This window comes from Dermochelys coriacea, chromosome 10, assembly GCF_009764565.3.
Source record: "Dermochelys coriacea isolate rDerCor1 chromosome 10, rDerCor1.pri.v4, whole genome shotgun sequence".
NCBI classification, from domain to species: domain Eukaryota; kingdom Metazoa; phylum Chordata; order Testudines; family Dermochelyidae; genus Dermochelys; species Dermochelys coriacea.
Window position 1 is genome coordinate 12652811 of NC_050077.1, and position 18556 is coordinate 12671366.

Below are 18556 nucleotides of genomic sequence, written 5' to 3' on the forward strand. Positions count from 1 at the left end.
TTGGAGGTGCTCACTGAGTGGACAGGTGCAGATGCTGAAGGTTGTTCTAGCCCATTGCCCTGCTCTGCCCCTTAGCACCCGTCTGCTCTGCCTCCGCCAGCCCCAAACCGTCAGCTGTTATGTCACGGGGCAGCATGGCGCGTGCTCCAGCTGTGATGGGGGGGTGCGCCCAGCCTGGCGATGTGTGCTGCATGGGGCCCCCATGTCCCACTTTGAGCTTGAGTTTCTCTCTGTACTGCAGGTTCTCACGGTGAGCGACCTCAACCTCAGCCTCAGCCAGGGATTCTCCATCTGCTGGCTGTGACTGCTGCACACGCCTGGAGCTGGGCTCTGGAGGCTTCTCCGTCCGTCCATATGTGTCTGTGCGGGGGTGGGGATAGAGGGGTGCTTCTGGGCATCCATGCATGCACGCACGCCAAGGCCCTGGCTGTGGGGTGCTGCTCTGTGCCACGGCTGGCTGGCTCCGGGTCCCAGCTCAGGGCTGCCTTCTGCCCACATCGGTTTGGACACAGACTGGATTCCACAGCTGCTTCATGCCCGAGCTCAGCCTGCCTTTCCTGGCTCTCCCTGTCCCCAGGGGACTGCTCCTGCAGGGCAGCGAGAGCCAAAACTCTGCCCTGCCGATGCCCCCGAGCTCCGCCGAAGATGCTCGCTGCCTTGGCCCTTGATGCAGGGTTTGTGTTTAAAGACTCGGCTGTCCCGTGCCCTGGACTATGGCTCTGGGGCCTGGTCGGAGGCTCTGGTCAGCCATTCTGTTCGCCTGTCTCCCGACACCAGCTGCATAGCAACGTCTCCTGTGACCCAGCTTTCACAATCTGCTGGCACGGTGCATCCCAGAGGGCATCAGCATGCTGGGGTGGGGGGTGTGCTATACTGCACAACCGGCAGGCCACGTTAGCGCTGACCTTTCTCCAGCCAGATGTTCCTGCATTACAGACAGCACTGCAGCACCCCAGGGGGGAGGGAGGGAGGGAGGGAAGCACTGCTAGCAGTGCCAGCCTACACAGGGCTCCACCTTTAGGCCCACCAGACTCCCATGGCACTGCGGGAGCAGCCTCAGCGCTAGCAACAGTGGTGGGATTTTCAGAGGGAAGCTGAGAGCCGCCCCAAGCCAGGTCTGGCTGTGACACAGGTGGCGGTGCTGAGAGAAGTTAGGAAAAGGCCCCTGAACGCTCCTGGTGCTACTCTGTCTGGGATGAATAAAGGTGAGTGGAGGTGGCTGCTGTCTGGCTGTTGTTTGTGGGGCAGGGTGAGGCTGTCCTGGCATTCACTGCACACACTACCTGTCTGCAGTGCCCCATGTGGGCCCGGCTGTGTCCATCCCAGGACCATGACTTCCCCTCCTTCCCCCTGTGGTGAGTCCCCTCTGCCTGTTGTGTGTTGTTATGACGCAGACGGTGCATTCTCTGGGGCAGGGCTGTCTCTAGTGCAGGTCGGGCTGGTGCCAGCATAATGGGGCCCTGATCCTTGACGGGGATCTTGGTACAACCTTGATTCCAATAATAATGAAGCTGCCCTGGTCTGAGGCGGCATGTAACAGACTCTGCCCTTTGCAGCATGTGCCAAGATCAGAGCAGGGGAAATGACGGGAGAAGCCCGGATTGTGCAGATTCATTCAGCACTACTGTGCAATGCAGCCTAGCAAGCTCCCCTGCCAGCCCCAGTGCAGCAGGGAAAGGCTGGTCCTAGGCGAGACTGTGGGTTCACTTCCCGGCTGTCACCCGATCCCTGAGTGATCCTGGGTAAGTCATTTAGGGTACGTCTGCAGCTGAGAGGCGTGATTCCTCGTGGGGGCAGATGTACCGTGAGAGCACTGCTCATGCTAGCCCACAGGCAGCCTGGTTAGCCACCCGAGTACGTTCCCTAGGATCTTGGAGGGGATTGTAGCCGGGGGCGAGCCCAAGCCCCCTCCCCTGTCACCCTGCTATATTTAGCAAGCTAGCACCTGTGGGTCTGCCAGAGCTGGGAATTACACCCCAGCCCCATAGCTGAGCCCCTCTGTACACTGGGGGCACCAGCTCTTCCTGCCTCCTGGCAGGGAGGGGAACTGAGCCTCTCGCAGTGGCTGACGTGCAGCTACTATTGCAGGAGGGGGGCAGTGCTGGGCCATGCATGGGCTCGCTGGCCCCGGCCGCTGTCCTGCCCAGTCTCAGGTGGGTGCCCAGGGAGGTTCCCCCGTCCAGGTGCTGTGGGCTGGGCGCTGCCCAGCAGCCAGGGGCCGTAGAGCGAGAGGGGCCTGTTGCCCGCCAGGGGGCGCTGCGGAGCTGGCGGGTGGGTGCAGTTCCCGCGCTGCCCTGGGCTCGCGGCGAGGCGGGGTGTAGGTCACGGCTCGGGCCACCAGGTGGCGTCACCTAGGGGCAGCCCTCGTGTGTGAGGGGCGCGCGGAGGGTTAGTGGCTGCGGTTGCGGTTCCCGCGGCTGGACGCTCGGTGGCGACGCGCGGGCACAGTTCCCCCGTCACGCCGCCAGGTGGCGCCCAGCCCCTCCGGAGCCATCGAGGCGTCGGACAGGGGCGGCCTCAGTTTTGGTTCCGGGTCAAGCACAGGGCGACGGTTTCCGGTTCCGGTGTAAACGGGCCCGGCTTTGAGCGGTAGCTGGGTGCAACCCAGGTCCCCTTCCCCCTTCCTGGGAGCGGGGCGCGGCGGAGGTGAATACTGGGGTTAGGTGGGGGAATGAATGGCGAAGGGAGGGGCCAGGGTTACCGGGGGGCTGGGTGAGTAGCGGGGGGGAGGGGCCGGGGTCTCCGGGGGGGGGCTGGGTGCGTAGCGGGGGGGAGGGGCCGGGGTCTCCGGGGGGGGCTGGGTGCGTAGCGGGGGGGAGGGGCCGGGGTCTCCGGGGGGGGGGCCGGGTGCGTAGCGGGGGGGAGGGGCCGGGGTCTCCGGGGGGGGGGGCCGGGTGCGTGGCGGGGGGGGAGGGGCCGGGGTCTCCGGGGGGGGGGGCCGGGTGCGTAGCGGGGGGAGGGGCCGGGGTCTCCGGGGGAGGGGCCGGGTGCGTAGCGGGGGGGGAGGGGGGCCGGGGTCTCCGGGGGGGGGGGCTGGGTGCGTAGCGGGGGGGAGGGGCCGGGGTCTCCGGGGGGGGGGGCCGGGTGCGTAGCGGGGGGGAGGGGCCGGGGTCTCCGGGGGGGGGCCGGGTGCGTAGCGGGGGGGAGGGGCCGGGGTCTCCGGGGGAGGGGCCGGGTGCGTAGCGGGGGGGAGGGGCCGGGGTCTCCGGGGGGGGCTGGGTGCGTAGCGGGGGGGAGGGGCCGGGGTCTCCGGGGGGGGGGGCTGGGTGAGTAGCGGGGGGGAGGGGCCGGGGTCTCCGGGGGGGGGCTGGGTGCGTAGCGGGGGGGAGGGGCCGGGGTCTCCGGGGGGGGGCTGGGTGCGTAGCGGGGGGAGGGGCCGGGGTCACCGGGGGGGCTGGGTGCGTAGCGGGGGGAGGGGCCGGGGTCTCCGGGGGGGGGGCTGGGTGCGTAGCGGGGGGAGGGGCCGGGGTCTCCGGGGGGGGCTGGGTGCGTAGCGGGGGGGAGGGGCCGGGGTCTCCGGGGGGGCTGGGTGCGTAGCGGGGGGAGGGGCCGGGGTCACCGGGGGGGCTGGGTGAGTAGCGGGGGGAGGGGGGCGGTTTTATCAGCCATGGTCTCGTCCTTCACCCGTCCCGTGTCTCCATTCCCAGACCCTGTAGGAGACGCTGTGGCGCTGAGGCCCCGGCAGCATGAATCGTCCGAAGCCGGCCACGGTTCGCCGTCCCAGCGCGGTGCCCAAGCCCTCAGGTGAGTCCCAGCCTCTATCAGCGGAGGGGTTGGGCAGGCCTTGCTCCCAGAGGAGCCCCGGGGTCCTAGTATGGTGGGTCCCATCAGGGCAGTCTGGGTTGAGCAGGGCCACTGGCCACTAGCGTAGGAGGGAGAAGGGGAGGCTCTTATAGTTCCTCGAGCCCAGCTAGGTGGCTGGTGCTCAGTGGGGCTGTTGATGCCTATCGCCCAGGCCTCCCGGTAGGGCTAGCAGCTGCTTGTGAGCCCTGCCCCTCGTGCCAGCCTCCAGTTAAATCTGCCTTGGGTTTGCCTCTGCATTGCTTTGTCCTGAGGCCTGGGGTGCACAGGGCACTGGGTGGGTTTGTGGCTCAAAGGAGGGGATAGGGACTCCTGACTTTGTGGTCTCATCTCTGTTTTCCTTTCGTAGCTCATCCTCCCCCGGGAGATTTTATCGCCTTGGGGTCGAAAGGCCAGGCCAATGACTCTAAAGCTGCTGTCACACTGCTTAAACCAGCTCCAGCTGGATTGCCCTCTGAGCGTAAACGGGAGGGGTCTGCTGCTTTATCTAGTGCATCCAGCCTGACGGGATTGACCAAACGCCCCAAACTCTGCTCCACGCCTCCCCTGAGTGCCCTAGGACGTCTGGCAGAGGCTGCAGTGGCTGAGAAACGGGCCATTTCACCCTCAATAAAGGAACCGTCTGTGATTCCAATTGAAGGTAAAGCAACTTTCTGGTTTTTGCTCGGGAGTTGTGTGATTGTGAGACAGGGAGTATAGTCACGTCCTGCTCTTCTACGCAGTATTTGAGCTGAGGAGCCTTTTGGGGTCTGTATGCTGGTGCTTGGGGAATTCCATGTGCTTCCCCAGTGATGCCACTGTTGGCATAAGGCTCATGGGGAGTGTAACGCTAACATCCTCCTGTGTTCAGTGCAAAGCAGGCACACTTTCTCTGCAGGCTTCCCGCCCTGACATTGTAGTGCCGGGTGGGATTCCTTCTCCTGAACTCTCTCTCATCCTTCCCCCATCTGGGCATAGTGTTTTGCTTTTGGCCCTGCTTCTTTCCCCTCCCTCTTTTTATATCTACTGCTCCATCTAGTTTTTCAGTTCAGGTGGATGTCCAATACCAGCACTGGAAAAGTCTCTTCCTTGGGAAGTCATTGACCCCATGTTATAGCTCTTTGTTGTGTAACTAACGTGTTGGGGGGGCAACTGTGCACTTTAATGAAATCTCTGGGGGCCTGTATGTTGCATGTCTTTTTGCAGAAGGTCTTTCTGCTCCCTGGTGTTCGATACAATAGTGGGGTTAAATCCTAGCAGAAAGAGAGACAAAGTGAGAGAGATCAAGGAATACAAGCAAAAGGGAACAGGAGTCTTCAGCAGAGCTTGCATGGGTGGGGAAAAGCAACCAGGGTGCCATTCCACTCTGTTCAAGTCTCCCAGGACATGTCTTTACTGCATGGGGATCAGTATTGACAGCTATTTGTCTGTGATTGCAGTTGTCCCCACAGTGTTGGTGGATGAGATTGAAGCAGCTGAGGCAGAGGGCAATGATGACCGCATTGAGGGGGTGCTGTGTGGAGCTGCGAAGCAGCTGAAAATGAACAGAGCCAAGCCTGACCCCACGTTGTACTTGAGTCTGATGTATCTGGCAAAAATCAAACCCAATATATTTGCCACTGAGGGGGTTATTGAGGTGAGAGCTGTGTTTGTTTTGATTAACAAGTGTGATGCGATGTCACCTCACTATGCTGACAACTTCAGAACACAGTGGACTCCCCTGGATTGGCATTGCAGCCTCTTAACACAGTGGCATTTGCCCTGGTGCCAAGAATTGGACTGAATGAATACAACTGTAACTGTGAACTATGTGGTGGGTTGCTCTGTGTGTTCCTTCTCTCAGCTCTTTACTGTGTCTGGGGGATGCCACCAAGAACTGAGGTACAGATGAGCCCTCTGTCTCACCAATCTAGGTTCCCTCTTGAACTGTGACATCGTGACAAGCTGCAAAGCCCTCCAAGTTTACACTCACACCAACCTCCACAGGCAGGGACCACACCCCTCTGTGTTCATGAATGCTCTGGTCAGCCACTCATGAACCCACAATAGAGAGGCTACAGCCAAAATACTCACAGCTCCCCAGGCTAAGACCCCAGAGCTATACCATCCTGCCCTGGTCAAAACCCAACCAGTATAAATTTATAACTCAGTCCACCACTTCTACAAAGGAAAGTGGACATGCACCAACTCTCGTTCATGAGCTGAGATTTATTCTCTTTCAAACAATACATAGCGTTTTAAGTAAATATAAAATAGATTTATTAACTACAGAAGGATAGCTTTTAAGTGATTATAAATGAGAGCAAACAGATCAAAGTAGATTACCATAAGAAATAAAACAAAGTGCAAACTAAGTGTATGGTATTAGATAGGGTCTGAATCAGTAATATCTCATCCTGGCTGATGATACAAGCAGTCCACCAAGTTTCCATACACAGGCTAGAAATCCCTTTAGTCTGGGACCAGCACTTCCCCCTGCAGTTCAGTCCTTTTCCTCCGGTACTTTCAGGTGTGTTATTGTAGGGAGGGTGAGGTGCAGTCATGATGTCATTTCCCCCTTTTATATCTTCTTCCAATTTGCTGGAAAGCACTTTTGCTGTGACCTGGGTCAAACAGTTCCCATTGTGTAGTGCTATCTCTGAGAGGTTTGTATGGTACACAGTTCCTGGGGTAATCCTTGTGCTTGTGTGCATTTCCTCAATAAGCCATTAACATTGTTTGAACTTTCTATGGATCTACCTGAAAGGCTGCTTGTGGGTGTTCTCAACCTTGCAACATATTTCAGTAGCACATACGTATCCAAACTTCGTATCTTTACACAAATCCAACAAGACATTTATTTCTACCAGATCAATACTTTTAGAATGATACCTAACAAGACATACTTTGTACTAAACATAACCTAATTGTAGGACAGTGGTGAATAAAGGGGTGCCAGGATGTCACAACTCCCCCCACTTAGTTTACTGCAGGAGAAGTAGTCACTGACTAATACAGAGGCAGTGGCCTAAAGTTCTTTTCAGGTTTCGACTATACAACTCCCAAATATTATGGAACATTGTAGTGTCACCCACAGGTGTTCCCTTGTTTTTATCTTTTGAGGGATTGATTCTTGTTTGACATCTTCCAGGCACTGTGTAGCCTCCTCCGGCGAGATGCCTCCATCAACTTCAAAGCCAAAGGGAACAGCCTGGTGTCCGTCTTGGCCTGTAACCTTCTTATGGCGGCTTACGAGGAGGACGAGAACTGGCCGGAGATCTTTGTCAAGGTACATGGTATCTGAGGGGAGAATACTCCCACTGGGTGATGCCATGGTGGGCGGGGCAAGAGGAGCTGGCCAATGTCATTGTGCTTGTCACCATGTGGGGAGGGCAGGGTGACATTGGAGAGGAGCAGAGGGCTTGTTGCTGCTACCATGTGATACTGTAGAGGAGAGAGTGGATCATTGCTGTGGGGAGATGGAAAAAAAGAGGTCACTGTCTGAGGTAGGGGCAGATATGCAACAGGACCGGTGGCTGCGTTGGGAGATTGTGAGAGATGAAGTCCATGTTTCTCAAACAAAGGTCTGCGGTTAGGTTTTCATTCAACATTGCAACACTGCTCCTCCCCTGCCTCTCTCTAGCCTTCCTATTCTCCCTTCTGAGATATACTGCCTCCCCTGTTAGCTCATCCTTGTGCAGTGGTGTTCCTGGCTGGTTTGTCCATGGGGCTTGAACCCATGATCTCTGGGTATAAAAGCACGAGATTCTTGCTGCTAGAGCTACAGAGCCAGGTCCGTTAGTTCAGCAGCAGTAGCTGACTTAAATATTTTGATGTGAACTAGCTATGAAAGCGGGGAGACACATAGTTTAGGGGAAGAAGGATTTCCCAGTTGTTAGGATACTAGCCTGGGGTTTGGGATACCTGGATTCAGTTCCCTGTCCTCTCAGTTCCCTGTGTGATCTTGGGCGAGTGTCTCTGGGCCTCAATTCCCCATCGTGCAACAGGGATAATAGCCCTGCCCTATGTCACAAGGCTGTGGGGAGGATAAATACGTGAAGATTGTGAGGCACGCACGTATCTCGGTGATTGGGCCACGTAAGTACTGAAGATGGATAAATGTCAGCATTGCTCCCATTTATATTATGCTTCTTGCCCCCTGGCAGGTTTACATTGAGGACTCGCTTGGAGAGCGCATCTGGGTGGACAGCCCTCACTGCAAGACATTTGTGGATAACATCCAGACAGCCTTCAGTACAAAGATGCCCCCAAAGAGCATGCTGTTGCATGGGGAAGTTGGCCGCAGTGGAGGTGATCTTAGTGCAGGTAAGGAGGTGGTCGAGAAGAGCCTAGAGATATTTTTAGCCTGATGGTCTAGTAACAGCTCATCAGAGGAGATCCCAGTTAAGGCTTATGTGGATTGGGCAGCATGCTTCTATTTGGTGAGATTGGGGCACCTCTCATTGCTCTCTAGTACCCACTTCTCCCCTTGAGAGATGCAAGGACCACTGGGGCTGAAGGTCACTTTTGGGGAGGAAATGGATGGGATTTGAGTGCTCCTCTAGGTGGATCTTCCAGTGTGTTGCAGTAATTAGAAGACTGGGGAAAGCAGTGACAAGGTGTGGCTGAACACCAGTGCAGGGGCGCTGGTAAGAGGACTTCTGGGGAGAGGCTGTTGGAGGGAGCTACGTGAAGCGGAATCCCTCAGTGCTAGTGAAAGGTCTTTTGGAAAGGGTGTTGCTGAGGCGTTGTTACGTCCATTCATGATTGTGTGTTCATCTGTCTGTAGGGAGTAGCCCCCACCCTGCCATGGCAGAGGAGGAAGATAGCCAGAGTGAGCTGCTGATTGCAGAGGAGAAGATGAGTCCAGAGCAGGAGGGACAGCTTATGCCCAGGTACAGTGCCCCTTCCCTCCCCAATCACAGAGCCTTTTGGCATTGCAGCTCTGTGTGCGGACTCCTAATCCAGAAACCACTCTTGCAAAGGGAGCATCCCCCAACCAGCTCTCCTGTGGCACACCTTAAAAACAGGGTCTCCCCCAGATATTGCCCAGTGACGTTGGAATGGTTTGTGCCGACTCCTGGATACCAGAGTGTTTTGTTTTCCGTGCTGTTGAGTGGCCCGTGCTTTCCAGGTCTTGGTTATGTGCGGGAGGTGTTTCAGCAGATACTAGGTAAAGGAAGAGTCTGGACCTGAGCAAATGTGGGATTATTGTGCCTCAGATACGAAGACCTCGCAGAGTGTGTGGAAGAGTATGTCTTGGACATGCTACGGGACCAGCTCAACCGGCGCCAGCCAATGGATAACGTCTCCAGGAACCTCCTTCGACTGCTGACGGCTACTTGTGGCTATAAAGAGGTCCGGCTGATGGCTGTTCAGAGGCTTGAGATGTGGTTGCAGAACCCAAAGGTAAGAGTGTTGGTGGCATTTTCTCCTGACCATTGAGGCTGTAATTACACTGTAACTAGTCTGGAGGCCAGGCCAGTAGGACCAGGAATTTCTGACTTTGTGAGTGATAGCGGTTGGTTGTTGACTCTTTTTGGTATTATTATATAGCTGACCAGACCAGCCCAGGACTTGCTAATGTCAGTCTGTATGAACTGCAACACACATGGCTCTGAGGACATGGAAGTCATTTCCAACCTTATCAAAATCCGTCTCAAACCCAAAGTCCTTCTCAACCACTACATGCTGTGTGTCAGGTAAGCAAGTTTTTAGGAGCGTGTGACAGTCTGAATGCAGTACAATGTTTGCAAAGGGGCCCAGCCTCTGTTTAAAGAACTGGAAGGGAGGGCTGATTGAATGCAGTCTCTTAGAATCCTCTCTTGAGGACATGTTGATACTGAGTGATTGATTGGCAGACAGTCCTTTCTCTCTGCTGGAGAACGTGGTGTCTTCCCTTCTTGTCACGCTGTGTTTGTTATGTGAGCTGAGAGACTAGAACTGTATGCCCAATAGTAAGAAATCCCCGGTCCATGGGATGCTCTGCTAATTCTGGATTCCCCTTGCAGAGAGCTGCTGAATGCTCACAGGGACAACCTGGGCACCATGGTCAAGTTTGTGATTTTCAATGAACTTTCAAATGCAAGAAACCCCAACAACATGCAGATTCTCTACACAGTGCTACAGCACAGCTCCGAGCTAGCACCAAAGGTAGGGACAGTAGCCTTACAGGTGTGTGTGTGTGATCAGTACGTACCTGAGGGGGAGAGTGGCTAAAACTGGATCTTTATTTTAATGGAGTCTCCCCAACTGCACAGGTATTTCCTTTGATTTGGAAATCTGTGTACAGTGTTTGTCTGAAACAAATGTGTACAGGCAGTGTCGGACTCCCAAACGCTTTGGGTATGTGTCTTTGTAATTAGTGGTGCTGTCGTCTTCAGGAGAAACCGCCCTGACTGTGGCTCTCCCATTAGAGCTTCCCAGTGAATTCATTCAGGCCCTGGTGCGGCGAAAACACCAGCAGGGACTCAGTGTGTCTAGTCTCTGTTCATGGATGTTGTTGCTGGATATTGGGCGCTAAAGGGCTTCTCTTTTGTGGCCTCAGTTCCTGGCGATGGTGTTCCAGGATTTGCTGACTAATAAGGATGATTACCTGCGGGCCTCGCGAGCACTGCTGCGAGAGATCATCAAACAGACAAAACATGAGATCAACTTCCAGGCTTTCTGCTTGGGGCTCATGCAGGAGCGGAAGGAGGCCCAGTATACAGACATGGAATTCAAGGTACCACCTCATCTTGTCATACCACCTCTGCTTCTCATCCCAGCACTCCAGCTAGTGTCCTGAGGGACTCTGTGGCGTTCTCCCTTCTCTGATGGCTTGACCGCTCCATGCAGTGCTCTCTTGCTCTCCCTTCAATTCTACGTGGCTTACCTGCTGTCTTTTCCTGCTTATTTGCCCCATGACATTGCTCAGGTGGACATGCTTCGTCCCCTTTTCTCCTTGTCTGTATGGCTTGGCTATGGCTCCTTGCAGTTTAGTGACCACGTTCCAGTCCCTCTTTCCTCTCCACACTGTTTGGACTTATGAACCCTCCTTCCTGTCTCCTATCCCAATATCCCCTCATTGGCACCCCTGCGTTGCCTCTCCACCCTGCATGATTTTACAGGCATCTCTGGCAGTGGGTGCACCTTTGGCTGATGGGCACTCATCCTCCAGATGCAGCTGGGATATCAACCGTCGTGATCTGTTTTTAGGAGCGGTTTGTCATCCACATAACTGACCTGCTGGCTGTCTCCATGATGCTCGGCATCACGGCTCAGGTGAAGGAGGCTGGGATTGCATGGGACAAAGGAGAGAAAAAGAGTAAGCCTCCTAACCTGGATTCCTTTGAACATCGGACATGTGGGATAGAGAATGTCCAGAAGTGCTGGCAATGGGGGAACATTGCAGCTGGGAGTAGTGAGGCTGGGTGTAGGAGAGGACCCCTAGAATTCTGGCTGGTGGAGTTGGGGTGTGAAGGGCCACATCTTAGTAAATCTACCAGCTGGATGCACAGTCAACATTGGGAATCACTCAGAGCAGAGGTGCTTGTAATAGCCATAGAAAACAGTGACTGGGAGACATGTACTAGGAGGAGAAAAGGGGGACTGAGTTGGCGTGGTGGGGACAGTTCAGAAACCTGGCTTTTGTATGATGGAGCAGCTATGAAAATTATAAAATACCTGAGAGCCAACTATTTGGGCTAACAGGAAAGCTGCTGCCTGTGCATGTCCTTGTCTTAGCCTTGCATTTCTGCTAAAATGTCCCTGGGTTTATTCTAGTTCCCAAGGGTGGTACCAGAAATCCCCCTCTGCTACCAAATGTGTGTGCTGTTAGTAGTGGTGGGTGCTGATGGTTAGCTGGTCTAGTGTGCTGGGCCTCTCTCGGTTATTCACCGCTGATTCCCTGGAGCCGTCTGTGAAATACATGCCTAGTTCCTGACCTGAGGGTATGTCTGTTTCAGACTTGGAGGTGCTGCGTTCCTTCCAGAACCAGATTGCCGCCATCCAGCGAGATGCTGTCTGGTGGCTCCACACAGTGGTTCCATCTATCAGCAAGCTGGCTCCGAAGGACTACGTGCACTGGTATGAGGTTGTTGAATGGAGCGGTTCCTAGCAAACCTGCTCTGGAAACCCCCCCAGTCACATCACTGACTCTACTAAACATGCTTCGTAGAGACGGTGCGTGTGCCCATGAGAGCAACTGGAGTGTCTCCTCCACAGCAGCCAAGTAGCAGGAATGCTCTGCCCTAGTGGTAGGGAGATGGATTTGCTTTTCCTTCAGGATTTCATGTGCACTTCTGTACAAACTTTAATGCTAAAGGCTTCTGATAGGATTTCCACAGTATTTCCATTCCAATTATGCTGTCAAGGAAACAGCCCCTTTGGACCTGTGTTTTGATCTGATCTGATAATGGAGGGAAAGGTCCCTAGATAGGGAAGTTCTTGTACAGAGTGGAGACCTGTCTCTGAGACTTTCTGCCCTTGGAGGCAAGAGTATACTACAGGGGATTAGATGGTTTGAGGCATTGGTAATGGGACCAAAAGATCAATCAGATCAGCTGAAGTCGTTAATAACTGAAATCTGTTCCTACCTAATGGCTATTGGAGTCTCCTTGGAAGTACTGCATATCGCACCACCCATCGCCATTGCCATTGGTACTAACTGTTCCCCTGGTTAGTCTTGTCTGAGGAGGGAGTCCTTCTGGGTAGGATTGGGACGTGTTAGCACTGTGGGGAGGCTCGCCGGTATGATATATTCTTCTGTGGATTGTATTGTGCTGCAGTCTCTACGGCTCTCCATCCACCACCTCTCAATTTTACACACTGGGGAAAGATACACTGGGTTTCAACAAGAGTTGAGAGTTTATTATTGTTTCTCTCTGCAGTCTTCACAAGGTGCTGTTCACAGAACAGCCAGAGACCTACTATAAATGGGACAACTGGCCCCCTGAGAGTGACCGCAAGTAAGTGTATGCACCTCGTTTGCAATTGGGTTTCCATGGGCAGAGCTGTGGAAGCAAGAAGAGGAGAAATCAGACATTTCTGGTGCTTAACTAAGCTCTCCATAAGGATGTTTTATACCTCTGCTTGGAGACCTCTGCTCTGCTGAGGTGTTCATTATCCCTGTTGGAATTCTCAGAAGATGGGGTTTCTCCAGTCTCCACCTGTCCCTTTTCCTCCTCCCCCCATCCCCACACCAGTTGATGCTGTGACTGCAGGGAGAATGGCCCTGCATTGCATGTGGTGCTGGGGAGCTGAAGCCTGCCCACCTGAGTCTGTAAAGTTCAATTGCAGGAGGCAAACTAAGCCGTGTTCTGGAAGGGGGCTTGTTCTCATATGTGACTAAGCTAGGGATTGCGGGCATTTTCCTTGGTGTTAACATGGGCTGCCGTGGCTCTTCTCTGCTCATGCTGGTTCCACGTCCAAGCAATGCGAGCCCAGCCCCAGGCTGTGATCAGGGAAGGTTCTTTGGGCAGTGGGTCACTGCCTTCTCTTTATTTCTCATTCCCAGCTTCTTCCTGCGCCTCTGCTCTGAGGTGCCTATCCTTGAAGACACGCTCATGCGGATCCTTGTCATTGGCTTGTCCCGGTCACCCCTCGGCCCTGCTGACGCCATGGAGCTTGCTGACCACTTGGTGAAACGGGCGGCGGCTGTGCAAGCAGACGGTAAGAATGCTGTGCGAAAATGGTTTGGTGACGTAGCGGTTCCCGCCCTATTGAGAATGGGCAGCCTGTCGCACTCCTGTCCCTGCTCCACGTGGGTCTAAGAGAGTCTCCAGTGCACATGTGTCACTGCTCCCCTGATCTACCTCCAGAATGGTTGGAGCAGATAGTAAGTGCATCTGCATTAGACTTGGGAAGAGCGTTTTGATTTAGTTGTTGAAGCACACGACTAGGAGCCAGAAACTTTCTGCCACTGGCTCTCTCTCTGTCTTTGGGCAAGTCACTCACCTCCCTGCACTATTCTCCGTCTGCAAAATGAAGCTAAACACCCCTGCACAGTGGGTTATTATTTGCTTATTACTGGCTGTATATGGGCTAAGTAGTGCGATTGTTGTTACCCAGAGAAAACTAATGTTTTTACAGCCAGTAATTTAACTGTTATTTAGAGCATAAAAGTCAATTTAAAAATATTCTAAGCCCTAAAAAAAAAAAAAAAGTCAAGGTGATTTACTAAAGTATTCTTTTGGCCTTATAGCTCATATTCAATATTGACTTGTGACAGATCACTTTCACAAATCACCTGGCCAACCAGATGTAGTTATGAAGTCTGTCAGTGTGACTGTCACCCAGATGAATATAACCATATGATTTGATCTGTATGTGTTGAACGTTTGTAAGTGTGTCTGGGGCAGAATTCAAGGTGGTGTCAAAGCACGTCTCTAAAGCACATAGCATACACTGGAGATTGGGCAGTAAACACAAAAGTCTAAAAAGTGAAAAAACTAGACTTTGTTTGACCACATTTTCATTGGTGAATCTATCACAAAGTATTAATGCTCTAAATGCTGCATCATTTCAAGTGTTGAAACGATTGTTTGTAAGTTAGAGGGGCCCCGAAAGGTTAGACAGCAGACTTGGACTGAAAAAGGGCATTTTTCACTTCTCTGAACTCCTAAACTAGTGAGTGGATTTACTGCTAATTTTTTTCTAAACCTGTTCCGTAGAAGTAAATAGTGTAGTGCTTGTTAAGTTTGAAAAATGTTTTCCCTAATCAAAGAACTTAAAACCCATCTTTAGCTGAAAAACTCAATATATATTTAATTATAGAGTTGCTCCTGATCTTGATTGTTCCCAAACCCATATGATACAATCAAAGCCTGTGACAGTAGAATCATCTGAAGTTAGCCTTTCAGTACAGCATATTAGCATGTTTGCTTAAGAACTATCAGCCAAGTACCCATGTCTATAACCTGTTCGTTCTCTTCCCACTTTAGATGTAGAGGTCCTGAGGGTGGAGAGAATCCAACTGATTGATGCAGTCTTAAATCTGTGTACTTATCATCATCCGGAGAACATCCAGCTGCCCCCAGGGTAAGGCTTGTAATTGCAAAACTCGTAGTTGCAAAGTTCTAGCCCCTGTTCACCTTGTTTCCAAGAGTACTGGAACCCTTCCGTAGAGTAAGCTTGTAATAATGTCTTGATCTGGTGGGAATTTCTTGGGAGCAGTGGGTGGGCTCTGTACCCTGCAGCTGATTCCCAGTGACTGGACTTGGTCGGAATTTCCCTGTGGAGAAGCTCTGAAATTTATGCCTGTGTGGGTATTTTCTGCTGATCCTTCCAGGTCTCTGTGCCCACTCACTTGAGTAAGGTATTCACCTGATATATCTGCAGGACTCTAACAATGCTGAATGTGAACAACAAAAAACTAAGTAGAGAAGCAATGTGTCTAGTGCAGCAGTTCTCAACCCACAGGCCGCATGCGGCCCAATTACCACAACTGTGGCCCAGCTCAGCTGTGTGCTAAAGGCCCACCCATGTGCAGGGGTCCACCAGGTTCCTGGCTGACCCGCCACCCAGCAGGGTCGGTGTCAGGGCGGCCGGCCCCTGCGGCTCAGGTAACACATTGCGACCCACAATGTGTAATAAGTTGAGAACCTCTGGTCTAGTGGTTAGAACAGACAACTCTGAATACAAATAACTTGGTTCTGCCAATGGGTTTTTCAGGTATCAGCCTCCAAATCTAGCCATCTCTACCCTCTACTGGAAGGCTTGGCCTCTCCTCCTGGTAGTGGCCGCATTCAACCCTGAAAACATTGGTGAGTTATGAGCACTTCTCCAAGTACCAGCACAGCTGGAATGTATCACAGGAGGGGGCTCTGCTGACTCCTACTGTCTCAGCTGTAGATGCACATGAGGATGGGCTAGATTTTGTTGTTGCATGACTCCACACTGATGCTTATGCACTGCGTAAGCAGAGTTCTGTAGGTTGGGGGTCTAGAAGGAATTTGGATCAGGTGGTAAGTAGAGCATAGTGTGAGCAGGGGAATTAGTTGCGAGTGCCTGTTCTGTTTGTGTGTGTGTGAGGGAATGAGTGCTTGCACTCTGTGGGGATGGGACAGGAGTGTGGTATGCTCTGTGCACACACAAATATCCTGACTGGGTGTCTAATCCCCTGACTGCCCTTTTCTCCTGGGTTGCAGGGTTGGCTGCCTGGGAGGAGTATCCCACACTAAAGATGCTCATGGAAATGGTCATGACTAAGTGAGTGGTGTTTAGCTCTTTCAGTTTCATCTCACTCCTGAAGAGAATGGATTTCTGAACCAAGTTTGCACCTGATGACTTCTTCCTTTCTCTGTCTCAGGGGTGGGGGAGATGAGGTTTGGCACAAAGCTTACGGAAGTGAAACCTGCTGGACAGCAGCTGGGCTGATACTAGAAAGAGCGAGGACCCCTCCCTTAGCTGTCACAGATCGGCAGTGAAGCCAGGCTCTGTGAGAGCAAGGGATGCATGGGACGTGGCTGGTTGGAAAGGGCGTGGCTTTTCATCCACATTTGGAAGGCCCATTAGTATTTTCATGCTGTCTGATTGAACCAAGAACATGGTGGCATTTTGACTCTTTGCTCGGCACAGAATTTATAGCACAGAAGGTCAAATAACTTTTGTGCCTCTTCTTCCCAGTAATTACTCCTATCCCCCCTGCACTCTGACGGATGAGGAGACCCGCACAGAGATGATTAATCGTGAGCTCCAAATATCCCAGCGGGAAAAGCAGGAGATTCTTGCATTTGAGGGTCATCTGGCTGCTGCATCTACGAAGCAGACTATTACAGAGAGCAGCAGCCTCTTGCTGTCCCAGCTCACCAGTCTGGACCCCCAGTGAGTAGTCTTCTCCACTCTGGTACAATCAGGGAGTTCCCACCCTTGTAGTGGCATCCTCAGACAGGAAGAAAGAAGGCTGAAGATCTCATTTGGAGGCAGAGAGCTCCAGGCAGAGGCTTTCAGGTGGGCGACGGTAGAGTAATGGTGACTGGCCAAGGAAAGAGAGGATTCGGTGGCCGTGCAGGGCAAATGCGATGTGCCCTCTCCATTTGGTCCGCTTCCTAGCCCTTCTGTCACACGTGTGGCTTTTACGCACTGGTAACCCAGTGCGTGCCTGTCTCTTTGTGAGGGTGGGATTAGCTGTGTGTAAGGTCTCCTTGTTTTTCTGGCAGGGGCCCCCCACGCAGACCTCCGCCACATGTCCTGGAGCAGGTGAAAAGCCTGAATCAGTCCCTCCACTTAGGACATCTCCTGTGCCGCAGCCGTCACCCAGACTTTCTCCTCAACATCATTCAGAGGCAGGTGGGTTTCCTAAGGATCCGGGAGACTGGAATTGGCCTCTCTGGAGCTTTGAGGAAGCGTGGGAGCTGCTGCAGGGAGGTATCCCAGTAATGCAGGGGCCTGAAGCCTGGGTTTATGGGACCTGCAGGGATAGAAAGCAGGAGAATGAATCAGGTGCAAGGAAAAGTGGCTTATTTCTCTCCCCCGGAGTGTGGGGGTTGCCTTCTGCTGCTTGAGAACCAATGGGAGATGTTTACCAGTCAGTGCAATGGGAAACGTGCAGGAGCGCCTGGATTTTCCAGCCCCTCATTGTATCTGTCGTGTTCCCTAGGCCTCGTCCCAATCAATGCCATGGCTAGCAGACCTGGTTCAGTCCAGTGAGGGCTCCTTGGATGTTCTTCCAGTGCAATGTCTTTGCGAGTTCCTGCTGCACGATGCTGCTGATGAATCTGCCTCAGGCGAGGAAGAGGAGGAGGGAGAAAGTAAAGAGCAGCGTGCCAAGAAACGTCAGGTAAGTGGCCTCCTGGGTTGGTTGCTTCAGGTATTTGAGTGGCCTGGTTCTGATATGATCTCATTGGATGGATACCTTCTCTTTCCAGAGACAGCAGAAGCAGAGGCAGTTGCTTGGGCGCCTGCAGGACTTGCTCTTGGGCCCCAGAGCTGATGAGCAGACCACATGTGAGGTGTTGGACTACTTCCTGCGGCGCCTCAGTTCCTCTCAGGTGGCCTCCCGAGTGCTGGCCATGAAGGTAAGAAGAACAGACAGTAACTGGTTTGGGTTTCCAGGAATGATGGGCAGGGTCTCTCACTTACGTGGTTCAGACAGCACTTGGGCATGGAGGGGCTTTTGAATGGAGCTGCTGTTCCTCATTTTCTGCATGCTGCCCTTGAGCTAAAGGCAAGAACCTTGCTCCATTCTCATTTGTCCATTTGAACTCTTCTCTCCTGTTTCGTGGATGTCATAAATGACGCTGGTGCTTTGCTATCACCTTTGCTCATGCAGGGCTGCAGAGTCCTGTCCTTCCAAGCAAGCAGATTGTCCAGGTATAATACAGTAAATATGTATTGGAGGCCACCCTTGCTGGGTAGCCTACCTCAAGATCTCCCTAAATGTACCAAGTTGATTGTTGCTCTTTGCTGTTAAAACACCACCTCTGTTCAGCAGCTGGTTTTTCTTTTTATGTCCTTTTGAGTATGTTCACTTAAGCTGGGATTAAGATGCAGATCCTATGTGTGCAGAATCCAGACTATAGATCTTGGGGCTCTTGGGGAAATCATCATCAGTTGTCCTTGGGGTACTCCCAATAGAATGTAAATGGGGAAACTGCTGTTGACTGCAGACTTCCCTGAAAATACTTGGTACCATGAGGGCAGTAGAGAGATGCTCTCCTCCTGTGTTCAGTGTTGATTGTGATGACTGGGTACAGTAGTCTGAAACCTCTCCCAGGGTAACTGTTAAGTAGAGAGTTCTTTTGGTTGCTGCTAAAACACAAATGGCCAGTCCCAGTGACCCAGAGTCCAGGTTTCTTTCTGTGATGCATACACGTCA

At 53.0% G+C, this 18556-nt stretch overlaps 2 protein-coding genes across 13 annotated transcripts in view; both read left to right on the top strand.

Annotated features, from left to right (window-relative positions):
* Positions 1-1218, top strand: part of LOC119862325 (lysosomal alpha-glucosidase-like) — a 28381-nt gene extending 27163 nt beyond the window's left edge. For all 6 annotated transcript variants that reach the window (XM_038418879.2, XM_038418877.2, XM_038418876.2 and 3 more), the window contains one exon: positions 242-1218. In XM_038418879.2, coding sequence (XP_038274807.1) covers positions 242-304 — 63 coding nt within the window. In that variant the 3' untranslated portion in view covers positions 305-1218. The remainder of the gene's footprint in view (positions 1-241) is intronic.
* Positions 1219-2253: 1035 nt separating this feature from the next.
* Positions 2254-18556, top strand: part of INTS1 (integrator complex subunit 1) — a 40087-nt gene continuing 23784 nt past the window's right edge. Inside the window, exons 1-22 of one of the 7 annotated variants that reach the window (XM_043494160.1) lie at positions 2254-2589; positions 3648-3744; positions 4151-4441; positions 5220-5416; positions 6911-7048; positions 7926-8085; positions 8549-8654; positions 8982-9168; positions 9316-9461; positions 9771-9912; positions 10307-10483; positions 10957-11065; positions 11706-11826; positions 12630-12707; positions 13256-13410; positions 14682-14778; positions 15412-15503; positions 15888-15948; positions 16366-16563; positions 16899-17028; positions 17339-17518; positions 17607-17756. In XM_043494160.1, coding sequence (XP_043350095.1) covers positions 3687-3744; positions 4151-4441; positions 5220-5416; positions 6911-7048; positions 7926-8085; positions 8549-8654; positions 8982-9168; positions 9316-9461; positions 9771-9912; positions 10307-10483; positions 10957-11065; positions 11706-11826; positions 12630-12707; positions 13256-13410; positions 14682-14778; positions 15412-15503; positions 15888-15948; positions 16366-16563; positions 16899-17028; positions 17339-17518; positions 17607-17756 — 2973 coding nt within the window. In that variant the 5' untranslated portion in view covers positions 2254-2589; positions 3648-3686. Of the gene's footprint in view, positions 2647-3645; positions 3745-4150; positions 4442-5219; positions 5417-6910; positions 7049-7925; positions 8086-8548; positions 8655-8981; positions 9169-9315; positions 9462-9770; positions 9913-10306; positions 10484-10956; positions 11066-11705; positions 11827-12629; positions 12708-13255; positions 13411-14681; positions 14779-15411; positions 15504-15887; positions 15949-16365; positions 16564-16898; positions 17029-17338; positions 17519-17606; positions 17757-18556 lie in introns of all 7 variants that reach the window. The other 6 variants (XM_038418869.2, XM_038418867.2, XR_006274852.1 and 3 more) reach the window with 6 other exon arrangements.